Source organism: Scophthalmus maximus, chromosome 1 (assembly GCF_022379125.1).
Source record: "Scophthalmus maximus strain ysfricsl-2021 chromosome 1, ASM2237912v1, whole genome shotgun sequence".
Classification (NCBI taxonomy): Eukaryota; Metazoa; Chordata; class Actinopteri; order Pleuronectiformes; family Scophthalmidae; genus Scophthalmus; species Scophthalmus maximus.
The window spans coordinates 551,245-572,500 of record NC_061515.1 but is presented as its reverse complement, the minus strand read 5'-3'; the positions used below and the strand labels follow the sequence as shown (position 1 = coordinate 572,500).

The following is a 21,256-nucleotide window of genomic DNA, read 5'->3' as shown; positions in this document are numbered from 1 at the left end:
ATCTTACTAGACCGCTATAGCGCCTCGAGTCAGATGACAAAAGAAACCTGTATGTTCATGTACACATATACATTACATTACGTTGTTTAATAAATACCCAGGACATTTACCTTTACAGTATATCTGAGATATAACATCTCTAGAATATACAGCACAATGTCCAAAAACCCCAAGAAAACATTCTTCAAATGTTGCCTCCCAGGAGCCCGACGCATCCCAAGAGAGTGACTAGAAACTCAGATGTGCTCGGTCGTCGTGGTCGTCTTCTTCTGCCACCTCCGAAAGCTTATTAGTGTTTTGTCATAGTGGCTCCGTCGTGCTGCTGCAGGATATTGATTCCTTCCCAATTACTGAGGTGCTTATACAGACTTGTTTGTTCCTTCAACTGGGTAATGTGTGTTCGGAATCATAATGTTCACAGACTTAACTTTTGGAGCTGATGTGAAAGAGCACGTCGTTGTGTTATATACTGTTAAACTATTTTTTTTTTTTTTAAAGGACTTTCTTTTTGATTTCTGAAGGTCAACCATCTTTTTCCTGTATCATTTTTGATGTTCAACCAAGGCCATGATCATGGTTGAAGACAACAATAAATAAAGGATAGAAATGAAAAGCATTGTACATACCCCCATCAGACAATGTTTTTTTATATTTCAATAATTCCATTTCATGATAGTGTCATCATGGGCGGCACGGTGGTGTAGTGGTGAGCACTTTCGCCTCACAGCAAGAAGGTTCTGGGTTTGAGTCCCGGTTCAAACCAACCAGGGCCTTTCTGTGTGGAGTTTGCATGTTCTCCCCGTGTATGCGTGGGTTCTCTCCAGGTTCTCTCCGGGTTCTCTCCAGGTTCTCCGTCTTCCTCCCACAGTCCAGAGACATGCAGAATGGGGTCAGGTTCATTGAAGACTCTAAATTGTCCGTAGGTGTGAATGTGAGAGTGAATGGTTGTTTGTCTCTGTATGTGGCCCTGTGATAGGCTGGGACCTGTCCAGGGTGAACCCCGCCTCTCGTCCAACGTAAGCTGGGATTGGCTCCAGCGCCCCGCGACTCTTAAATGGATAAAGCGGTAGACGATGGATGAATAATGTCATCATGACATCATTTAAACCACATTGTGGCAAATGATTGGTCAATCTAAATGTGCTACCATATGATCATGAATCATTTTTTCGATCTATGTGTCCTATAGGATGCAGAGATTCCTGGAAAATACATTCCTGAAGTTTGCACGACACCTGGTGTCGCCGTCTGCTCTTTAATACGACCAGCCTTCGCGTGACGGTCCAACTCTGGAGTGCAGTTTTTTTCCATCCAGCCGTTTGAGGACTAATGATAATGTTTTAGGGGCTTCACTTTGCAGCATAATGAAGATGTATCTGTGTGCCCAGTCGCAGCAGTGTGAACTTCATCAACCTCTCACATCAGTTAATCCCACCGCAGGAGCTGCGCTGGAGAGGAGCAGAGAGGAGAAGGGGAGCATCAATCTCCCCCTTTAGCGGGATGACACGCGGTGAAAGAGAATGACAGCTTTATTTCAGCGCGGGCGCCGGTGTAGGGCCAGTCAGATGATTGGTGTTCAGACGGGGCCGTCTGGCCCGGTGCTGGAGTCACAGTGGGATGCATGGATGTCGTGGTCCGTGCTCAGACAGGTGCTGAGGGTCTTGACGCCGGGATAGTATCTGACAATGTGCTTTTTCGCCTCCATGCCACTCTCCTCTCCCCCCTCCATCATCCCTTCATACACTACATCAGCAGTGTTTGCTCCGACTCCCAGCTCACCTCACTTCCCCTCACGCTCTCCTCCCAGAGGACCAGGAGAGCCTCCGTCCGTCACCGTTATCAGCCTCCTCTCGCTCTCTCAGCTTTGATGTGTGTGTGTGTGTGTGTGTGTGTGTGTGTGTGTGTGTGTGTGTGTGTGTGTGTGTGTGTGTGTGTGTGTGTGTGTGTGCGTGTGTGTGTGTGTATGCGTGCGTGCGTGCGTGCGCGTGCGTGTGTGTGCGCTGGCCGTAGCGTACCGACTGTTAGTCTCTGTGGGGTTTCGCTTACAAAGCCTTTACCTGCTCCTCATGTTGTGTATTCCTCACGTCCAGCGTATAGATAATGGATGGATGGATGGAAATCTATTTTTTTTGTAATACATCTAACTAATATAACCAACAACAACGAACAGACTTGGGTAATTACAGTAAAGTATTTCTAATGTACAGTGAAATTGCTTCAGTTCCAAACAGCAATATAACTATACTTTAATAAGCCCTGACGCTCTTTAAAAGTACTTTGATTCGAGGCAATGGTGTTGGTTTAAGACCTGTTGAACTAAAACATATCTCTTCACAAGTGGCCACTTCACATTCGTCCAATCTCTATTCTACTGGAGGCTTCGAGTGAAACTAAGGGGCAGATGTGATCTTCACTCTTTGTAACGTTAAACACTAGCAGATTCTTGCCCTTGGCTCCGCCCCCTCTCCCTCCCTCCCTCCAGCCAGAAGCTCTCTCGGTCTCTCAGGTGGGATCGAGGTGCAGGTCTTGTTCGACCAGCTGTACTCACGGTCCTCAGCCTCCATCGCGCCTCCATCCCTCAGCTTCTCTGCCTGCGACCACTCCCAGTCCACAGCGACGCTGACAACTGATAAGTAATACTGACAACAAACTGATGTTTGCAATTCTAAATCATCCGTCCATCATCAGGCGGGCGGGGTCACACTCTGGGCGGGTCATGGCTGCGTCCACATTACCACGTGTAAGTTTTAGATAGATGGACCGATTCACTGACCAACACGCCCATAGAGCGTGTCAAACAGTCACTGGTGCACAAAGCTGTTCACTCATAGTAACGGGGTTAAATGTCACCTGTTCTTCACAGAGAGAGGAGGCGGGTTGGGCCTCAGCAGACTGTCTCCCCTGTCTCCGGTTGTCCTCGCTGGCCTTCGGGGACCCGCTGCTCTAGCGTTGTGTTAAGTCAGGGGTATTTGGTCCTTCAAGCTCCTGCCAGAGAGGAAACAAGATTCAAGATTTAACATTTATAAACCATTTCCCCAGTAAAGATGTCTCCCGTGCAGTCGCTTTGGGAAAACTGTCGTCATTTTTTTTCTTTTCTCACCAGTAAGCGTGCGAGTAAATCTGCTTAACAGTTTTTTCCGCTGTGGCAGTGACACTGCGTCCTGTTGCCCGATGCCTTTGGGCTCGTTTGGAGATGTGGGGAGAATTTCATATCAGCGTTAAGCACACTTATCAAAGAGAGTGAGAGCGGAGGAGGGACGAGCGGCGGTTGAGCATCAGAGAGAAAAAGGCAGATGAACTTATTTTGTCCTTTGTCCAAAACCACTTGGATCATCCATAACTTGGCATGTTTTTATAATCTCTACCAAGATTACGGGTTGTTGTTGGTGTCATTTATTTATGTGGAGTTTAACGTGAACTTCTCCTGCGTCTGATTGGTCCAACGTGACCCTCAATGTCTCCAGTTTCTAAAATTGTGAAAGTACAGTGTGAATGAACAGAATAATGCTATACACAGTAATAATACAGAATACAAGAAGAGACACAACATATGATACTGATCAAAAATAAATATGTTCAAGTGAAATAATCGGTGATACAGTATCTGGTAATGATTTGATTGTATGTTCACACCTATAACATTCAAATGATCTGTAGGATTACCGCGCCCCTGCCGAATCAAAGATGTCCTCTCATTTGTTCCGATGTTTCTTATATCAGTTAAACAGAAAAGCCTGTAGGTCTCTGTCCTCTCCACGATGCATCATAATACCACACAGGAAACTATAAAAGAAATGCTCAGGGGGGCAGGTGAGCTGAAATAACTTTGATTTGTAATATGCTGGAAGGATTTTATGACCCTCATGTAGCCTGTACATGCCGAGAAATGAAACCGCCGATCTCAGCCCTACATGTTCGTGTGGGTGGAAGTGATAAAGAGGAGCATCTCTGTGTGGACGCCTCGCTCTCTGCAGTTATTAAAGACAGGGTGAGACTTCTGCTTCGACTCGACACGGTTCATCATCAACGGCCTGCGTCCCGTTATCATGTAAATAAGTGAATCTTGGACACTTGCGTGATCTAAACCGATACGATGTCTGGATTTCTACGTGGAAAAATGTTTCTTTGTTCTGACTGGAGTTCATCCGAGGCTCTGCACTGATCAATATTCAAGGTTGATTGGGTTGAGAGCAGAGTTTCACTGAGCTGCTCGGCACATGGTAAAGACCCCCCCCCCCCCCCCCCCCCCCCCCCTTGATTTGTCAGAAGGCAGCAGGAACAGAGCAAACTTGAAATGACAAGCGGATGATGACTAGTGTGCCTGAGAGCGGGATACGTCACACGTGTCAGGACAGGAGTCGGTTAACGTGCTGAGCATTGACTGTATATGAAGACAGACGACATGACCGCTCCCCCAAGAGTGAGGGCAAAGCATCTTGATCGCCGCCCTGGTGGCTGGCTGCTGTCTCAGCCATCAAACCCACCTCCTCCATGTTAGTGGATGGGACGTGGACCAAACTAAAAGAAAATCTATGTACATGATGAAATAGATTTTTCTCAATGATGGTTTCTCGGTGGAAGAAAAAGCACAAACATTTAGGGGAATGCTTGTTTAAAAAGAAAGGTTTTCAGGCCCTTTAGTTATTTGATGCTATAAAAATATGGGTGAGATTTCATGATTCACAGCTGAGCTTATTTTTGCTTGTTACAGGCCACGTTTGGTGACAGATCTCCGGCTACGAACCAGTTAACTGGGCACAAATAAATCAATATGTGGCTGTCAGTCAGCGTACGGAATTGTATTTTTGGTTCATTTGAAACTATGGAGTCAAGAGGCCGATTCCTCGAATGTGGCCCAGGGTTCATTGACCTTCTCACTGCTGAAAGAACGTGGCCACGTGTCACAGACGACCTCTGATCGCGGTCCGAGTGATCACATCTCGTCCTCGTGCATCTTGGGTGCGTGTGCGTTCACACCTGAACTTACTGTAGATCTGTCCACTCGTGACCGGATCGCCGGGGCCAGATGTTAATGTCTGAACGGGGCTCGAGTGGGAGAGAGAGAGTACTTCAGAGTTTGAAGTAACTTGTCAGAGCAAACAAGGTGTGAAAACGCCTTAAATCTCCCAGACGCCTCTTCAGGGACGTTGCTGTCTATCAGCACTTTGCCTCCGTGTGGCTGACTAGAATCCTCAATCAGCTCTCACTCCTGACGCCGGCTCACCTGAAGAAGAACGAGGCTGACGGAGGTGCTGCGCTGTGCTACACTTCCCTCTGCAGGCACAAGACGAAACCTCCACACTGGTTCTGCAGTGGAAGACTGAGTGACACCTTAGCTCGTGTGCTGCTGTTCTCTGTGAAGTGCAATCTTGGCGTGAACCTGTACTGGGAGAATCATGCGCCTGCGCCTCACTGTCTCTAATCCCTGCTGCTCGCTGTCATGTGCTGGATTATAACTCCTCTTCTTTGCCCTGCTACTTTGTGAGGTTCCAAATGTTACTGTAAAAAGATGATTTAAGCTCCAGTGTGTAAAATTTAGAAGAACTTATTCACAGAAATGTAATATATTGTCCATAACTCTGTTCATATGAGTTAATATGGTTCCATGAGGTGGACCGACCTCCGTGTGAGTCTCCATGTTTCTACGTCGTGTTGAATACGGTTGTTGAACTAAACGTCCAGAATACGTCGCGTTCACGTTGAACTTTCAGACGCTGGAGGAAACAGGAAATGGAATCAGTGGTGCGCCGCCATGAAGTGTCCCCTGTCGGTCGCTCAGTTGGTTGCGGTTTGCAACTTTACCACCAGATGCCGCCAGAAAATTACAAATATTGCACACTGGGACTTAAAATATGATTTTCAAGATACAAACCAAGAATAAAGGGCCGCTAACTGAATCAGAAGCCAAATTTTGTGTGGATCAATGACAGAAGAGTCTCTGGTGTAATTAGTATCAGACAGATCTTTATGACTGGAGAAATGTGAGGCATGGAGCGCCGATGACTGAGGTGTAAGTCAGATGCTACTGACACATATATATTTATTTTTATTTAATTAAATTCATTTTTTTGGCCTCAGGTTTAATTGTGCTCCTGATGTCCACCGGTCCCAGTGTCAGGTGGGACAGATCGTCTGAATCGAAAGTTTGACATTTAAGACTCGTAGAAAATATACAAACCCTTGTAGCCTTTCATTTGTTCAAGTATGTTCTTTTCATCAGTCTCACGCGGTAACCACGGCAGCAGGGCTGACGGGAGGCATCGGGACCAGCGGACTCCCGGCTGCCCCCGACAGCACGCCGCCGCCTGACGTCAGGTGGTCGAGGTTTTTGAACTATAATGTCATTAGTTCTTCAAATAACAGTCACTGACTCTTCAACAGTGGAAGACATTTTGTTCCAGTTGTATTACAGTGTTCCTAATGGAGAGCTTGGTGAGTGTATGTGCGTAGCATTGTAAACTTCTGGTGTTTTTGACATTTACTAAATGGCTTCAGGCGTCGGCACTGATTAACATGCAGGTCAGTGTAACAGCCCGAAATATGACCCCCTCCCCGGACGATACCCAGGGTTGAAGTGGGCTAATGTTTTATACCCCGGGGTATAAACTGGACTAGCCCAGAATATATCCTGGATTCAACCTGTAAAACAAAGATAGATCTTGTCACAAATCCACGCTACATATGAATTCTAGGCAGATTTGTTTGCGTCGAGACAGGACCGAACTGAAACCAAACAACCGATGAATGATACTGTCCTTGAGTCCACCTGGTCCACACAGGACCTGACGCAGCGAGCGGTGCTGATGTACGTACAGTGACCCTGGATGATCAGGAAGTCTCCCACCGTAAATCTGCTGAAACAAAAACCTGGAGAAAAGTCTCAAGTCCTGGTTCCCAGCCCGGTGCCAGTATCCAGTGACTGCTATATGGCCATGAGCAGAATTTAAAGCCCATTAAATATGGAAAAGGGCACAGTGTTGGCCCAGAGCCTGGCCACCCACTCAGCCCTCAGGCAGGGGTCCCAGTCCGCCACATCTCTTCTCTCTCTCTCTCTCTCTCTCTCTCTCTTGGCTTATTCACATTCACTTCCGCGCATTATTTTGCTAAATTGGTTACACACTGTTCTGTCATTATGATGAAATGAGTCCTGATTGCCCGGTGCTTTGCCAGGTAAATAAATTTGTTATTCTATTGCAAGCGTGATAGACAGGGTCGCCCAAAGATGAATGCAAAAACAGTCTTTAGCATCGCAGGGTTTGCCAGGGGCCATTTTGGCTCCATTCAAATGGTTTTTGCCAAGTGGGCAGAGGACGGCTGCCAGTTTCCACAGCAATCTCCGCCACCTGTGATGGACGGCCCGGTGGGTGAGGCTACACAGACGCAGCTGCGACTGCACAGAGCCACAATGGAGGGGGGGGGGGGGGGGGGGGGGGGGTGGGGGGGGGGGGGTTGTGAGCGGGAGATAGACAGAAGTTTTATAAGCTTTCATGTTGCATTGAGTTGGAATATTGAGAGCAGGGAGATTATGGACAATTAGCTATGGTCTACCCCCCCAAAGTATAGAGATATACTTATTTTGGTAGCTGCAGTTATATTTTAGGGGTCAGGGTTACTCAGCGGAAACAAGTTGATCAGGTCAAACAGATTGTTCTGGATTTTTCGTATAAGGTTTTCTAAGAGAAAATGTCAGGAGCACTGACATGAGTGAAACCTCTTACTTTTTAAAGTCCAAATCTTTTTGTGTTTCCTGTGCTTTATGTATAATGTTTGTTTTCTCCATAGAGAGACATGTTGGACATCAGTCAAATCATGAAGGACCTGGCGAGTATGGTTCATGAACAAGGAGATGCCATAGGTAAGAATGACAAGTGTGTGTGTGTGTGTGTGTGTGTGTGTGTGTGTGTGTGCGTGCGTGTGTGTGTGTGTGTGCGTGTGTGTGTGTGTGAGCGTGTGTGTGTGTGTGTGTGTGCGCATGTGTGTGCGTGCGTGCGTGTGTGTGAGCGTGTGTGTGTGTGTGTGTGTGTGTGCGTGTGTGTGTGAGCGTGTGTGTGTGTGTGTGTGTGTGTGTGTGTGTGCGCGTGTGCGTGCGTGCGTGTGTGTGTGTGTGTGAGCGTGTGTGTGTGTGCGTGTGTGTGTGCGTGCGTATTAAACATTGTTAACACTGTTATCCCTGACTTGATTAGCATTTATAACTTGTGTGTTCGTGTTTTGATGCGCTTGATTAATAACATGAGCCTAAAAAAAATGGGTGAAACCCACTCTTTTCTTCCCCTCCACTGTGATGCCACGCTGACACATTCTCTGATGAAAGTGAAACGCTGTGGGTTTCATACAGACAGTGGTCGGTTACAGGAAAATCCATTTAGACGCCCTGATATCAGTAAATGTCTCTGCACCCTGCAGTGATGCAGACACTGGCACAAAGAATGAACGTTTGCACACAGATGTAGGGCAGATATGAGGCTTTTCGCTGCTGGGTCACAGATCTGCCATCAGCTCCGTCTCCGCTCCGTCGTGGACGATCAGTGGAGAGTCGGCTTTTTACTTAATAAGTAATAAGTCAAACAATGAAAGAGACAAACGGACAAACCCGGGTTTGTAGATCCATTCTGAGGAGTGGATTTCAACTGTTGTCTCTGAACACTTCGGTTCATCTGCAGCTTGTTTTGTGACTTTTAATTTAATAACCATGAGGCTAAATCAACCCTTTAACCTTTAGTGTTAACCAGGAGTCACTCCTCGTCACTTCCTGACTTCTGTCCCCTGTGGGTGGAACTCAGGACCACGCTCAGGTGTGTCCATCTGACGGTGCCTGGGTCAGGTGTCCTTCTGCATGGACCACCTAATGGATAAAGTGTCTGACTTTGAATCGGAAGATTGAGGGTTAGAGTTCCTTCGTGGTTGTCATAAAAATGATGGCAGGAGCTGTCACAGGCCTCTGTTTGATGCTGAGTTGAGCACAATGAAAAAAAACAACCACTACATCCTGACTGAGCTTTTGTTGCTTATTTTGGGCTCAGGAGGTAGAGTCGCTTGTCCACCAACCGGTAGAGTCGCCTGTCCACCAACCGGTAGAGTCGCTTGTCCACCAACCGGTAGAGTCGCTTGTCCACCAACCGGTAGAGTCGCTTGTCCACCAACCGGTAGAGTCGCTTGTCCACCAACCGGTAGAGTCGCCTGTCCACCAACCGGTAGAGTGGCCTGTGAATGAGAACAGCAGATCTCCTTCAATAGAAAAGGAATATATCAAACTGTGTCCAAGCAGCAGAGTTGGGATGTAGTCATTATTCATATGATATTTGAGTTGTTCTAGGGAACTTAATATTTCGCTCAGCAGCGAACATTGGCACATCATAACTTCTGAAATAACCACGAAGGGACTCGAACCCTCAATCTTCTGATTCGAAGTCAGACGCCTTATCCATTAGGCCACGTGGTTATGTCTCAATATGTTTTTTAAAGATTATTTTGTAGGAAAAATGGGAAATAACTTCCAAAAATACTATAAAATGGCACCAGGATCATTGGATGTTGTAATAAAGTCGTACTCAACAGAGTGTATTTAGTGTAAAGTTACTCTTTAAAGAGCAATACCACATAATCAGTCCCGAATAAAGAAGAGCGAGTCAACATCACGTCACAGCTGCTGAGTCATGTATGTATGTAAGTAAATGCATTCAGTCCACTCGGTCGTTCAAAAGTTAACTCTCCACAAGCTGAAAGATTGCAGTAATTATCAGTGGTCATCACGGTACGAAACAGTGAGTCGTCTCTGAACCTTTTCACTCCCTCAACACCCCAACAGTCAAACGTCTCTCGCTGTTATTGGCCAATTGTAAATATGTGTGTAAATATGAAGTGATAGCAAATATTGTGGACGATCCACTTCATTGAACGCTCTCTCTCTTTCTCTCTCATCCTATTCACTTCTGTATTGACAACCTCTAAAGGAGACATTGCTTTTTTAATGGTGTAAATTAAAAGTCTAGAAAAAATAAAGCTATTAGGCGACTATTGCTTAGTAACACACAGAGGGGTGATGTGTAATGTAATGTTGTGTGTGTGTGTGTGTGTGTGTGTGTGTGTGTGTGTGTGTGTGTGTGTGTCATTACTGTGCACAGAGCAATGATGTGAACAATAGTCAGGAAGACTCATCAATAATGGATTCATGGCTAATTAGAGACCATTTTGTGGGTTTTCTTTTATATTGTAAAGCTAATTCCCATTTGCAAACACCAACATGGAGGATGGAGACTCCCAGTGAACATCCGCACCGATGTTCATCCAACATTTGCAAAAACAAAAAAACACCTAAAACATCCTAATAATTCGTTGTACATGTGTTCAGTCCCAATACTGGAGTAATGTGTATTTAGTAAGAGACAATGCATAAGATAGCAGCATGAACATATGAACTCCCTGTGACATGATACATCCCCAAAGTTTCAACTACAAGCCCCAAAGAAATCAAGCTTGTAAAAACAATGTTCACCAGAACTTGAACTTAATTCTATCGCTGTAGTCAAGACATTAGCATGTTCAGTTTTTTAATTTAATGATTCTGCCCCGATGACTGAAATCTGTTTGTTTTTTTACTACCTGTCCTCTGAACCATAACTCAAGAAAAATGTGAACATTTGGCCATGTGTTTTGTTTTTTTTGTTACAAAAACTGGAAACTAACTGAACAAAATTATGAAATTTTATAAATAGTTTTATTATACAACAACAAAAATATACTGTAACTGGCATATCGAACAATCCAGAGCTATCTGGCTTTAATAATCCATAATTAACAGGAGATACAGGGAGAGTCTAACAGATAAATGGAATATATCAAACTGTGGATAAGCAACAACACTGAGGAGGTGGGATGTGGTAATTGTTTTATGATACTTCATTTGTACTTTTTCTTTTCACTATGTTTAAGTCAGCAGCAAGGTTTGGCCCATGAAAACTTCTGAAATATATACATCTACAATATTAAAAAAGTCCCAACCACGAAGGGACTCGAACCCTCAATCTTCTGATTCGAAGTCAGACGCCTTATCCATTAGGCCACGTGGTCATGTGATCATCTGTCTTCACACTGAGTCTGAATCCTGGAACTTCCTCATGTTGTTTTAATCCAGTTGAGGTTGTGGTGAACCTTGGGGGGGGGGGGGGGGGGGGGGGGGGGGGGTTGCAGTTTGTTGTTGCATCATGTCACAGGGAGTGGGCGGAGATTTTTTTTTTATATTTTCATGGTGCTCTCTACTGGTGACTACTTGGTGATCCTTAATTACCAAATACAAGTGGACAGAACGGGAATCGAACACATGCCCTCGGTGTTAGTGGGACTACACGGTTTGTTAGTTGTGTTGTGTGTTGGGTGGTTTATTGTTAGAAAAAAAAAATACTGAAACCATTTCCACTAAACTTGTCGGAAAGAGGAGGAATTTTTGTTGCAGAGGATCCCGACGTATTTTATAAATCACTTCCTTCAACTATATTCTTGAGCTGACTTTTAACAATTCTGCCACAACATCTACGTCAACAATGTTTATTCCAGATTGTGACAGTTGTTCTTTTACACCATGATGAATCTCCACAACATCCGGACAGTAAACAGTTTGGTGATCACAGGCCCGTATGGGGATCGAACCATGGCCTTATTAGCACCACGCTCTGACCATCTGAGCTAACAGGCCATGTTGACAACCAATCCCATTGTCGTAGTATATCGCTTTTATTTTTACTTTTTATTTTGTAAGGTTATTTTAATTTTTTTCATAAAGTTCTTAAATTTCTTTTCCCCTTTTGTTCTGATAAGTGTGGCTGATGTACACTAAGTGACACAGGAAGAGGATGATGGACAGATAAAGTCTGTATTTCTGCTGCCAATGAAAAACAGAATTATAGTTATTAGGAAGTGAACAAAACTCAAACACACAACATATGTCATTTTACTCCCAACACACTTTGTCTCAGCTGTTGAACTTGTAAATCAACAGAAATATGAAATAAAGAATCTGGGCGAAGTTGCTGTAGTGGAATGATTTCTGAGCAGCTGTGCTCAGGGACTGTGATGGTTTGATGCCACCATATATCACCTGGAAAATACTGAGCATATGTTTGTCAAGAGAAGGTGACAGCAGGTGTCTCAGTTCATAACAGGAAGTCTGCACAGTTTGAAAGAAGTGTGTTTACCTGCAGGCAGCGAGCGAGTTAGTTTTTAATACAACTTTCTGGCCCATTAACACGTTTACGTTTTGTTTTCTCAGACAGCATCGAAGATTACATCCAGACCGGGTCGTCCAATGTGGAATCAGCCAATCAGGAGCTCGCAAAGGCCAACCACTACCAGGTACACTGAACCTCCCGCACTGCGGCTTCCTATTAAATCTGCTCCGTTTAAATTCAGTGCATTTTCACTGAGTCGCCTTTTGCATTGTAATGCACTCGCAAGGAGCTTAGTTTGATCAGCCATGCAAACGGGGACTTTGCTAACTAGATTACACAACTTCATCACATCCCCCCACTAGCATAATAACGGCGGATGATGTAATTTCATGTCATAGTTTACTAGCTTTTGCCTTCAGTTAAATGAATTGTATTTTGGAAGAGGAAATGGAACATGCTTGCCTGGAGTCTTATAAAGACAAAACCCTGCATATATTATTCCCATTCCGTGTGCAAGTGTTATTTCTACTGACAAATCGGTTATAAATCTGTGGCTTTATGCTACAAGTGCATTGACTTTAGAGAGGCAAATGCATTAAGCCAGAAATTATATAGATCCTTTTTTTCTGTGGTTTTTTGGGATGGAGAGAATTTCCACCTCACAGCTCATGTTGAAGAGAGATTTTATGAGACGCCAAGGGGTCTGTTTGTTTCACTCTTTCTTTTCAAGGAGATATACGTGTATGTCGCTGCTCTGGCCAGGACTCGGTGTGACTCTGTTGTGCAGGCCGCTGGCCACATGGTAAATAATGTATTGACTAAAGTGTCACTGGGTTATTAAATAATATACATTTTTCAAAATGGGTTCCATGTGGCATGAACCTGCAAAGTCTTTTCACGGGGCTTGAAAAGACTTTGTGATTTCTGCCTATTAAATAAACTGAGAGTAAAAGGGACAACGTGAGATTCCAGCTCAGGGAATTTTACAGCAACTTCTTTTAAAATCATGGCAAGAGAGTCGTGGGCTCAACTTTATTTCTCTAAAAATTGGCATGGATTTTCAATTTCATTGAAAACTGGGCCATTTCCAGAGTGTGTGTGATGAGCGCAGCGACTTCTGTCCGTCTCCACATGCTGCTGCTTCTATAAATGAGCGAACGGCAACAGCTTCCCCATTAATTGTCATTTCATTATCTCAAGGAGAGCTGAGCCGTGACCGAGCTCGCACGGAGCAATTTAGCTTCCGCCAATCCAGACGGCCGCTGTCATTTTGCACGGCGGCTGAATGTGAAGAAAACAACAAAGCAGGAGAAGACGGAGGGACGGACACAGAATCCGACAGACACGAGCAGAGCGACAACGGGAAGAGAGACGAGTAGAGACTCTTCACAGTTCTCACATTAAAAAAATAATACAGACTGTAGTTTATGCAATCATTACATGTTCAGACTTCTGACGGTGTCTGGCATTGAGACGAGAAACTGAAATAATATATAAATAATAATAATATCATAAAATGGACTGTTTCAGGCTAATTAAATATGTTAACTATTAATTTGGACTCTGATTAAGAATGAACTTAATAACGACAACAAAATGACCAATTATTGATCATAAAGTTGAAGGATTTGGAGAATGCTACAAAGTAGAGAGGTTGTCAGTTTTCACTCGTGCAACATTTCCACCAAATGTGTAAATGAGTCTCGCTTGCTTGTTCTGTCGTTGTCTTCATACAAAAAGAAAAGTAAAATAACAGATCATCACCTGGATTTTTACTTTTTTAACTACTTCCAGTTTCTGTCGCGTCAGTGCTTATATGTTGCAACTGTGATCTGCAACACTTGAAGTGTCTCCATCGTTCCACTCCAACTGAAATGTCTGCCATTTTTTTCAACTCCCACCAGCTGACAGGCGAACATCTTCCAGTAGTGACGAGTCGAATGACATTTCATCTCTTTCTCTGATATTGTAAAAGCTTTCACGTTCACTGACCTTGTGTTTGTGTACATCGACTGAAACACCTCTCAACAACTTTCTCTGTGACCTCAACTTCAACTGAAATTCCGTGTGCTTTCATCACTTGGAAACTGACACTGCTGTTATCTATCACATCAAGCATTAAGGCAGAATTTAATATGCACTGGTAAAAGGGGGGAAATATTTAGACGGTCTAAATAAATGGTTCACTCTCATATAAAGAAGCCGTGACTTCTGATTCAACGGATCTCCGTTCTCTACGTCAGAGGAACACGCAGACAACAACGGCGTCCAACACGAAGGCAATTTAGTTATGACTGATGTGATAACTTGAGTGATGCTAGAAGATAATTATGCCCGGGCGACTTATTGTCCGGTGATTATAATAAATAACAGATGCTTTAAATTTGTACGGATTCAAATTCTTGTAGTGATTTCAATCCAGTAATTAATAGCATGATGCAGTGAGGGCTGATGTGCTGGAGAGACTTTATTGGCTGGAGCAGCAGTTGCTGGACCGTTAACCTTAGATTAGGTGTTTTTTTCTGGCTGGTAGTCCTGCGACAGAGGTTCTGCCTGCGATGTTTCAGGGTTTAAGGGTTTAAGACATGATGGCATTATAGGTGTTGACTTCGTCTAATTACTTTGTTGGTGTTGGCTGGACAACACAAGACATCCAAAACTGTTGGCAAAAGTAAAAAGCAGTGCACTCATCCGTGAAAGTTTGAAACTAAATAAGACACAAAGGTTTCTGAAATATGTTGTGTTAAGTCCACAACGTCTGTGAACCAGTGATGATGTTCTTGTTGGAGAAATGTGAAAATATCTGGTACTTTAAGTCAAATGCTCGTTCATCAACGGCGGCCATCTTGGTTGTTTACAAAAGTCGCTTCCCTCCTCGTCGTGGTATAAACGCCGCCCATTATCAGATAATCGATTGTGATTGTACTGCCACAGTTTTCTGCCCGAGAGAAATCACTTCTCAATGGAAGAGATCCACACCGTGAGTCTGACAGAGCAAATTTAAATGAGCTCCCAGAACTCATCTGGGTCCCAGGCTAGTTAAATAGTAGATATTGGCTGAGACCTAATAAAAATATATCTGAACTTTCCTAAGCCCTAAAAAGAAATTGACAATTGTTCCCAGTAACTTTAAAACTGTTGAGGGATGATAAACTAGGATGCTCAGTAGTTGTTATTATTATTTCAGAAGTATTAAAAAGAGGAAAACATTGGTTTTCAACCAAGACTGGAATGTGGTGTAATTCAGGTAAAGTATCTATGATCTATTTTTTTTAGAACCTCACTAAGGTGTAAGGAAATGGAGGGAGGGAGTGTAATGTTTTGGTTATTGAGAAATCGTGCACATGAACAGACAGCTAATGTTTATAAAAGCGATATGATGAAGCCACAATCTGCTACGTATTAGTTTTGGTTTGTTTGGGAGACGAAAGATACATTATGAGATGGTGATGATGTCATGTCAAAATGATACAGACCTGCTAGATCTGCCCTCTTAGACCTCTAGTCCACTATGTGGCTAATGTCAGGGGCTTGTACATAACCAATACAAAGTGAATGTTGCGTGAAGTTAACAGCACTATTGTGGACGAGCTTGAAAGACAGAGACTCCAACATTTTGCAGCAGGTTTAAGTGTCGACGGAGCCGTGAACACTACAGGCTACATGCACTGCTGCATCTCCACCACTGGTCAATTAAGAGCAGATGTCATTTTCTTCTCGTGTTCTTCGCCTCGTCTACTCACTTTACATTGAAAATAAATTAAATCTATAATCCATTATCCGGAGGCAGATGACTCTCCCTGCTGCTACGTTTTCTCTTGTTGCTGTAATGTTTTATCACCTCATCTGTGTTCGCTGGACCACGATGAACTCTGATTGTTGATTGCTGCACAAGATGGCTTTTAATTACCATTGTGTTGTAGCAATTAAGTGTGTGTGTGTGTGTGTGTGTGTGTGTGTGTGTGTGTGTGTGTGTGTTTGTGTGTGTGTGTGTGTGTGTGTGTGTGTGTGTTGGGGTGGGACTGTAGTCTTAAAAGCTACAAAATAACTGGATTAATTATTGATTTGACAGGGGGGGTTGAGCTGGGCTGATGTCATTGTTACGACTTTAAAAGCCCATCCATCTTCAGAGCTGAAAATTGATCTCCAAGTGAGTGACTACGTTCCTCTGAGTTGTGAAGAAGAAAAAAAATCCATTTAACACAGTTCCTCTCTGGCTAAATTGAGGATGATATGGAGTGTCGGCTATTGTGATTGAGGAAGGAACAAAGGAAGAGGGGAGGGGAGGAAAAGGAAGACAAAAAAGAAAGAAAGATGGTAAATGAATGGGCAGACAGATGAATGGCCCCGTCCACATGGAGACACATACAAATTGTTGCCCTTCTGACAAATAAGATAATGAAAAAGAATAACCTTATCACAGTGGTAAAGCTCTGAATGATCACTGCACTTGGACCGTGGGGGAGGGGTGGGATAGGCTAATGCTAACAGATTGCAGGGGAAACTGGCTTTTCTCTTTACTCACTCCTCCCCAGGTCCCCCGGACTCTTTATGGCTCTTTGAGGGATATGTAGTGAATAGAAACATTGTCTGAAGTTACAGACAGTAGTAAAGGGCTCTGACAGGAGGCCCAGGATGTAGAGAGGGTCATCCGCTAACCGGAGGGTCAATGGTTCGATCCCTGGCTCCTCTGGTGCCGATGTAACCCTATGGGTGGATGTGACTTGTGCTCTGTGTGGTCGACAAGACTAGAAAAGTGCTTTATAAATACCAAATTATCTAGGATTTCTCACAAAGAACAGGTATTATTGGGGCCCAAGCCACTGACAAGCATTGTCAGGTGAGGACATATTGGAATCGAAGAAATTATTAGGGCCTGAGCTCCACTGACAAAGTCAGAGGGAGGACTTATTGTAATTGTAAGAATTATAACTATTATTACGCTAATAAATCGCTAATTTGAGGCACCAAACGTGGTCCGACCTGCACACGGGGGAAAATTTGGGGCGTGCCAGAAAGACTCGATAGAGCCCCTTACCACATTTCTACCAGCTTTAAATTTGATGCAGATGAACTAAATTTGGTAGGCAAGTGTATCACATCAAGACCTACAAAAAGACCTGGGGCACCATTACCTCCGACCAACAGGAAGTCGGCCATTTTGATCTTAGTGAGCAAATTTGGCGATATTTTTATTTTATCATACTTGAACAAACTCCTTCAACATGTTTTACACAATGATTGTTATCTTATTTGTGACTTTGTTACATTATGACACATAAAGCTTGTGAATGATAATAATAATACATGATATTTTTATAGCAATTTTAAGGGAACTCAAAGCGCTTTACAAAACAAACAAATAAACCATAGAAAGACAGAATCATGAGTTTGCTATTGACAAATCTGGAAGCAAATGCCTGTCAGGGTGAAAGCCACAACAAGAGTGACTCTGTGACAGCAGCAGTACAAAGCCGTGTTACACCACACTGCTGGTGCTTCATTCTGTTTGACTCACACACACACTCTCTCTCACACACACACACACACGAAGGTGTGATGTGAAAGGCACTCTGAAACAAAGCTTCCCTTATTGAAACCAGCATGAGCGTACACACACCACGCCTTGTTCAGGGTTTGTTTCACCTTTCTTGCTGAAGGTGAACCCTCAGCAGCAGCAATAAAGCTGCCTTTGTTTCATCTGTCTTTATTTTATCTACAACAGGGGCGGAGATCCTTTTTTCTGTCAAGGGCCATTTCCATTTTATAACATCTTTAAATTACTGGATGCATGCATTACGTTAGACTTACCTCTCTCTAATGCAATGGCTGCTTCTCTCTGGCGAGGTGTCAGACATCAGATGGTGATGGTGATGATGATGATGATGATGCTACTCACAGCTGGTTTTAGCTAAAAAAAAATAATCTAAACAAATCTGTACCTTTGGTAGTTCCATGTAGTTATTGCTTGCAAAGACAGTAATTCCTCCCTCGTGTAACGCTCAGCAGGGATTCTAAACAAATTAGTCCAGTTGGGCAGAGAGTAAAACTGAAAATGTCTCGTGGTGTCCTTCTGTTTTTAATGTCTTGTGTCGTATCAGTAATCCACAAATTACAGTTGTTTTTTTATAGCATCTGTCTTTTGTGCCCATTAATGTGGTCTAATGCCAAGTTGCTAAGTTGGCAAATCACGGGAGTGGGGAACAATAAGGAGTGTCCATCTTGTCAGTGGTAGATAACAACTAGCCGATGAGCCTTTCCAACCAAAAGTCCAAACTATCCTTAAATAGGCCAAATGTGCTGATGCTGGCCGGTGTTTCTGCTCCATTATTGACAGTAGTTTGTTACTGGGCTTCAACCCGTGAAGCCAGGATTGTCAGTGAAGTCTGTGTTTATTTGCTGCTCCTCTTAAATATCATAATAAGGTTGACTGCGTGAGACTCTGAGTTTTATGTAAATTGCACATAAGCCGATTACAAGTGAGGCAGTTTGGCTGTTAACATTATTTATTTTTTTGTGGACTTCCAATTTTCCCAACCAGATGTGATAAAGGGGAGAATAATGGAATGCCATTATCATGCATTGCATTATTGTTGTATTATTGGAATATTTCTCATATCGCACGAGGTAAGCTTTTCTCCTACACACACTGTAAGTTCGGTGTCGTCCGAGTGAGGGAGGCAGCGATGAGATTGACTGTTGATTTGTGTCACAGGGCTTATCAGCTTAAATGTTCATAATGCAGTTTTTACTTCCATGGAGAAAAAAAATGGTTTACAGTTTTTGAAAGTCTGAGGTATCCTCGGAAATAGTAAACATTGGAAATGTGAACAAGACATACATACTTCCTCAGAGAAGACCATGCTATCCTTCTAAACTAGGATATACACATATACATTTGCCCAAATGTCTTGCTATGATGGAGAATCCATCTCCAAGGTGAATAATAACTTGTGTGCAACAACATCAACAAATCTCAGGATCGTCCTTGACATTGTTTGGTATAGTGTTCAAACCGAATGGAGCATTGGGTGTGTTCGCACGGAACTTAACAGACATCAGGGTAGTGAAGTCCTCAATATTCGAAACATTCACCCCCTTGTGTTATGATGCAATGAGAGGAAAAAGCCATAGAGGTTTAAGTTTAAACAGCAGAATAAAACGCTGATAAATTGGCTTTGTATGAGGCACGTTGTACAAGCTAGAAGTGACTAAAGATTCTGTTGATGCAGTGGCATCTTTTACTAACTCCCCGACGAATCGGAGGCAAGGTGGAGGAGTTTCACCCACAACTGCTGAAGGCTCAGAATTATTTTTTCTTTTTCTTGGCTGACAGTACTGTACGTACATACCTTGTGGAGGTTGGGTTCAGTCCCCATGAACTGAGGACCAGTGCTGGGTCCAGATCTCTAGGTGCCAAATCTCAGATTCAGTTGGTGCACTGTAGATTATGTACTGATCATGGAATCCGTGGACTCGATTGCCGTTCCTCACATTCCATAATTGTGATTTTTAGTGGTCCGCATTTAAAGATGAAGGACTCTAATTTGATGACCTCAGGGGTTTTTTTGTTCACCAATGATGTGCTTCTGCTGACTCTTGTCAGCTCGTGTACGCCGCTGTACATTGACTTCGGCTGGCTGCCGAGTGTGAAACGGTCGGGAGCACAGTTACCACCTGAGACCAGCGTTCTCTGTCAGAAAAGATGAATTGCTCCATACAGGGTGGAAGGGAGTTATTGCCCCCGTGGAATAGAATTTAAGTGTCTCAGGGCTTTTGCTCATAATTGAAAAAAATGGAGATTGATGCAGCAACCCAACCCATGTTATGTTGGACTGTTGTCTTGGTCAGTCACTGTGAGGAGCTGGAGCTGAGCCTAGAATATAATATTTCCACCATGACCTATGGTCATAAGCCTCAGAAATACGGTCTAGTTGACGTGATTTCCAATAACCCTCCAAGACTCAACTCTGGGTGATTCAGAACTTCGATCCAACTCAGAGGAAGCCTTGGTGCAGACCCAGCATCTGATAGAGGGATTTTATATACGATTAAAAACAAATATTTCTTAATGCAACAGTTTGTGATTGTGAAAAATGTTGAACCGAGAATATTAAATGTGATGTGTTTTTTTTTTACATTCAAATCATTTCTGGTTGCCATTAACATAATGATGGCAGAATATATACAAGAAGTTGATTACACGTAAAAAAAATCTTAATTATCTCAAGTGAAGCAGTGTTTTGTGTTTAGTTACTGTAATTTCAAGTTTCCACTTTGAAAGAAATGAATGGAATGAGTTTGGGGAACTCTCAGGACTTTTTCGAGTCACAGATGTTGACAGCAGATGATATATTTATTTTAACTGAAAATATATATGAAGAAATTATTGCAAGCGGTTTGACACTGTATACCAGTACAATATCTTAAATTATGATCATGTAAATAGTCAAGTTGATAAGGTACCTTGGTTTTTCATTTGGTTCATCAAGTGTTGTGTTTTGCCTTTAGCAGCACAGACATTTCTGTGGGTTCCATCAAACTATTTCATTACCTTTGAGACGTTCAAATGAAGTATTCTTTTGTGGCTAACAGGCTCGAGCTACTCAAGCGTACTGCTTCTCAACATTCTAGGCTTTCTGCAGAACATCACACTAGTACCAAAAGCACAGCTTATGAAATAAAATCAAATCTGCGCTACATAACAGTCAAAGAGGGTTTTTGCTCTTCTGCTGCCTACAAATTCAAAGATTCGAAATAGGCTGTGTCTGGGAATATGTGTCTTTGTATCTGTCCTTGGATTTTCTCAACAAGCACTCATCCAATTTAATTCAAACAAGTGTATTTCTGAGGAACCCTGACAAGTTGAGTGGACTGTGAAGTATTTGGGGTGACAGGTTGTTGAGACAGATAGAAATATGGGAGAGAATTGTTTATTAGTTCAGAACAGGCTATTTAATCATATTTCAAAGGTTGGAAAACATTATGACCAGAAAAATGTGCATTTCAACTACTTGTATGTGATTTGGTGGCGCTGATCTTCAACTAAGAGGGCGGAACAAGGCAACGCAGTATATATATACACACATATAACC

General features: G+C 43.2%; 1 protein-coding gene and 2 non-coding genes across 3 annotated transcripts in view; 1 reads left to right on the top strand and 2 right to left on the bottom strand.

The window, feature by feature from the left end:
* tsnare1 (T-SNARE Domain Containing 1) overlaps nucleotides 1-21,256 on the top strand; it is a 75,614-nt gene that overhangs the window by 43,478 nt on the left and 10,880 nt on the right. Inside the window, exons 9-10 of the mRNA XM_035629649.2 lie at nucleotides 7,783-7,855; nucleotides 12,263-12,345. Coding sequence (XP_035485542.2) covers nucleotides 7,783-7,855; nucleotides 12,263-12,345 — 156 coding nt within the window. The remainder of the gene's footprint in view (nucleotides 1-7,782; nucleotides 7,856-12,262; nucleotides 12,346-21,256) is intronic.
* trnar-ucg lies at nucleotides 9,367-9,439 on the bottom strand. Its single transcript has one exon. It is a non-coding gene; the product is annotated as a tRNA-Arg (tRNA).
* Nucleotides 10,995-11,067, bottom strand: trnar-ucg. Its single transcript has one exon. It is a non-coding gene; the product is annotated as a tRNA-Arg (tRNA).